Genomic DNA, 1,836 nt, shown 5'->3' on the forward strand with positions numbered 1-1,836 from the left:
CCTAATTGCAGCCTCAAGCAGAGATCAATAGAGAGAGTAATTCAGATAGAAAACAAAGGGATGTTTTACATTTCTCAATGAAACAGCAAAATCCTTTGCTGGCGTGAGAGTGAATTCCTAAAATTTGACTGCAGCCTGACTGATGCTGCTGGCTGGGCTGTGTGTGCTGTTGCGGCTGTCTCTGCGGTGGGGAGAGGCTGGCAAGAGCGCTCCCCTCCTCCTCCCGGCTAACGGGGTGCTGGGGGTGCACGTGTGTCAGCTTGCTCTTCCTTCCTAGCGTGTTGCAGGAGGGAAGAGAGTGCTAAGGCAAATATTGTGGAAGGCTGAGTAGGAATTTGACAGAGGGCAGGAAGTGAGGGGAAGAAATGCTTTCACAGCCGTGCTAATCTTTCATCATCCTTTTTGCTTTCTCTCCCTGGCTCCTCCAGACTGTGTACAACCTGGCTGACGTGGCCTGTAAGTGCCACGGTGTCTCTGGATCCTGTAGCCTGAAGACCTGTTGGCTGCAGCTTGCCGATTTCCGCAAGGTAGGCGATGCCCTGAAGGAGAAATACGATAGCGCTGCTGCCATGAAACTCAATAGCCGGGGCAAGCTGGTGCAAGTGAACAGCCGCTTCAACGCACCCACCATCCACGACCTGGTCTACATCGACCCCAGCCCTGACTACTGTGTGCGCAACGAGAGCACTGGGTCCCTGGGCACCCAGGGCCGCCTTTGCAATAAGACCTCAGAGGGCATGGACGGCTGCGAACTGATGTGCTGTGGCCGGGGGTACGACCAGTTCAAGACGGTGCAGCGAGAGCGCTGCCACTGCAAGTTCCACTGGTGCTGCTACGTGAAATGCAAGTTGTGCACAGAGATTGTGGACCAGTTTGTGTGCAAATAGGGGACGGAGGAGGTGGGAGGAACTGCGGCCACCTGCCAGCAAGGGGTGCAGGCCCCTCTCCCTTTCCACAGGACTATCTCCACTTTATTTATAGAGTCCAACGAATTGTCGTCTTCGTTTAAAAAAAAAAAAAAAAACCAGATGCTGCTCTATTGCCTGGTGGGGAGGAAGGAATTAAAAAAGAAAAATACAAAGATTGCAAAGAGAAGTGCCTGGAAACCCTCTCTGCGTCCATCCCAGAACTGTGTGTGGCTTATATTTTTGGCAATAATGGGGGAGAACCTGAGAATATTTATTTTACAAAGTAAAAAAAAAATAAAAATTGACTTTTCTTAAAAACAATAGAGTAGTTTGAGGGGGAAATCCAACATATTCTAATTTAGTCCCATGGGACGTAATACATGTGCAGTAGGCAGAGCAACCATGTAATGTACTTTGGATGTTAGAACAATCCTTACGGATGTGAGGAACACACAGACCTGTCCCTGACTTTTAGTTTCAAACACTAGAAGTTATCAGAATAGGGTGTATAAAGCTGTTCAGTACATTTAGGGCTCTGTAAATATGGGGTGGTATATTCATCACAAAGTGCGGTGTCAGTTGCATATCTGAATGTGCATCGTAAGTACGCAATGTCGTCGGAGGTTAAAGAGCAAAGGATCGTCAAGGCTTCAACTGTGCTATTCCTGAGTCACCGTGTCTAGTTCCAGAACCTAACAAGACCCAAAAAAAAAAAAAAAATCTGCCTTGATGAATAATAACGATATTCTTCAAGGCAGAATGTGGCCTTATTGGCTAATTGCGACGTCCGAGTGTGTCATCTGACAGAGCAGTACTTTACTGCGGAGCGTGGCAAGCAGCCGAGGTGCAGGCTGCGTGGAGCGCTGCAGCCGGGTGGAGGGGAGCTGCGTGCTTGCAAACAGTTTCTGTGTCCCAGCCTGGAAAGCCC

General features: G+C 49.1%; 1 protein-coding gene across 1 annotated transcript in view; it reads left to right on the top strand.

The window, feature by feature from the left end:
* LOC104516655 (protein Wnt-5a) overlaps positions 1–1,009 on the top strand; it is an 8,983-nt gene extending 7,974 nt beyond the window's left edge. The window contains exon 4 of the mRNA XM_010161064.1: positions 429–1,009. Coding sequence (XP_010159366.1) covers positions 429–887 — 459 coding nt within the window. The 3' untranslated portion in view covers positions 888–1,009. The remainder of the gene's footprint in view (positions 1–428) is intronic.
* Positions 1,010–1,836: the final 827 nt, after the last annotated feature.

The sequence above is a fragment of the Eurypyga helias genome, unplaced genomic scaffold, assembly GCF_000690775.1.
Source record: "Eurypyga helias isolate BGI_N326 unplaced genomic scaffold, ASM69077v1 scaffold5031, whole genome shotgun sequence".
In the NCBI taxonomy this organism is placed as follows: domain Eukaryota; kingdom Metazoa; phylum Chordata; class Aves; order Eurypygiformes; family Eurypygidae; genus Eurypyga; species Eurypyga helias.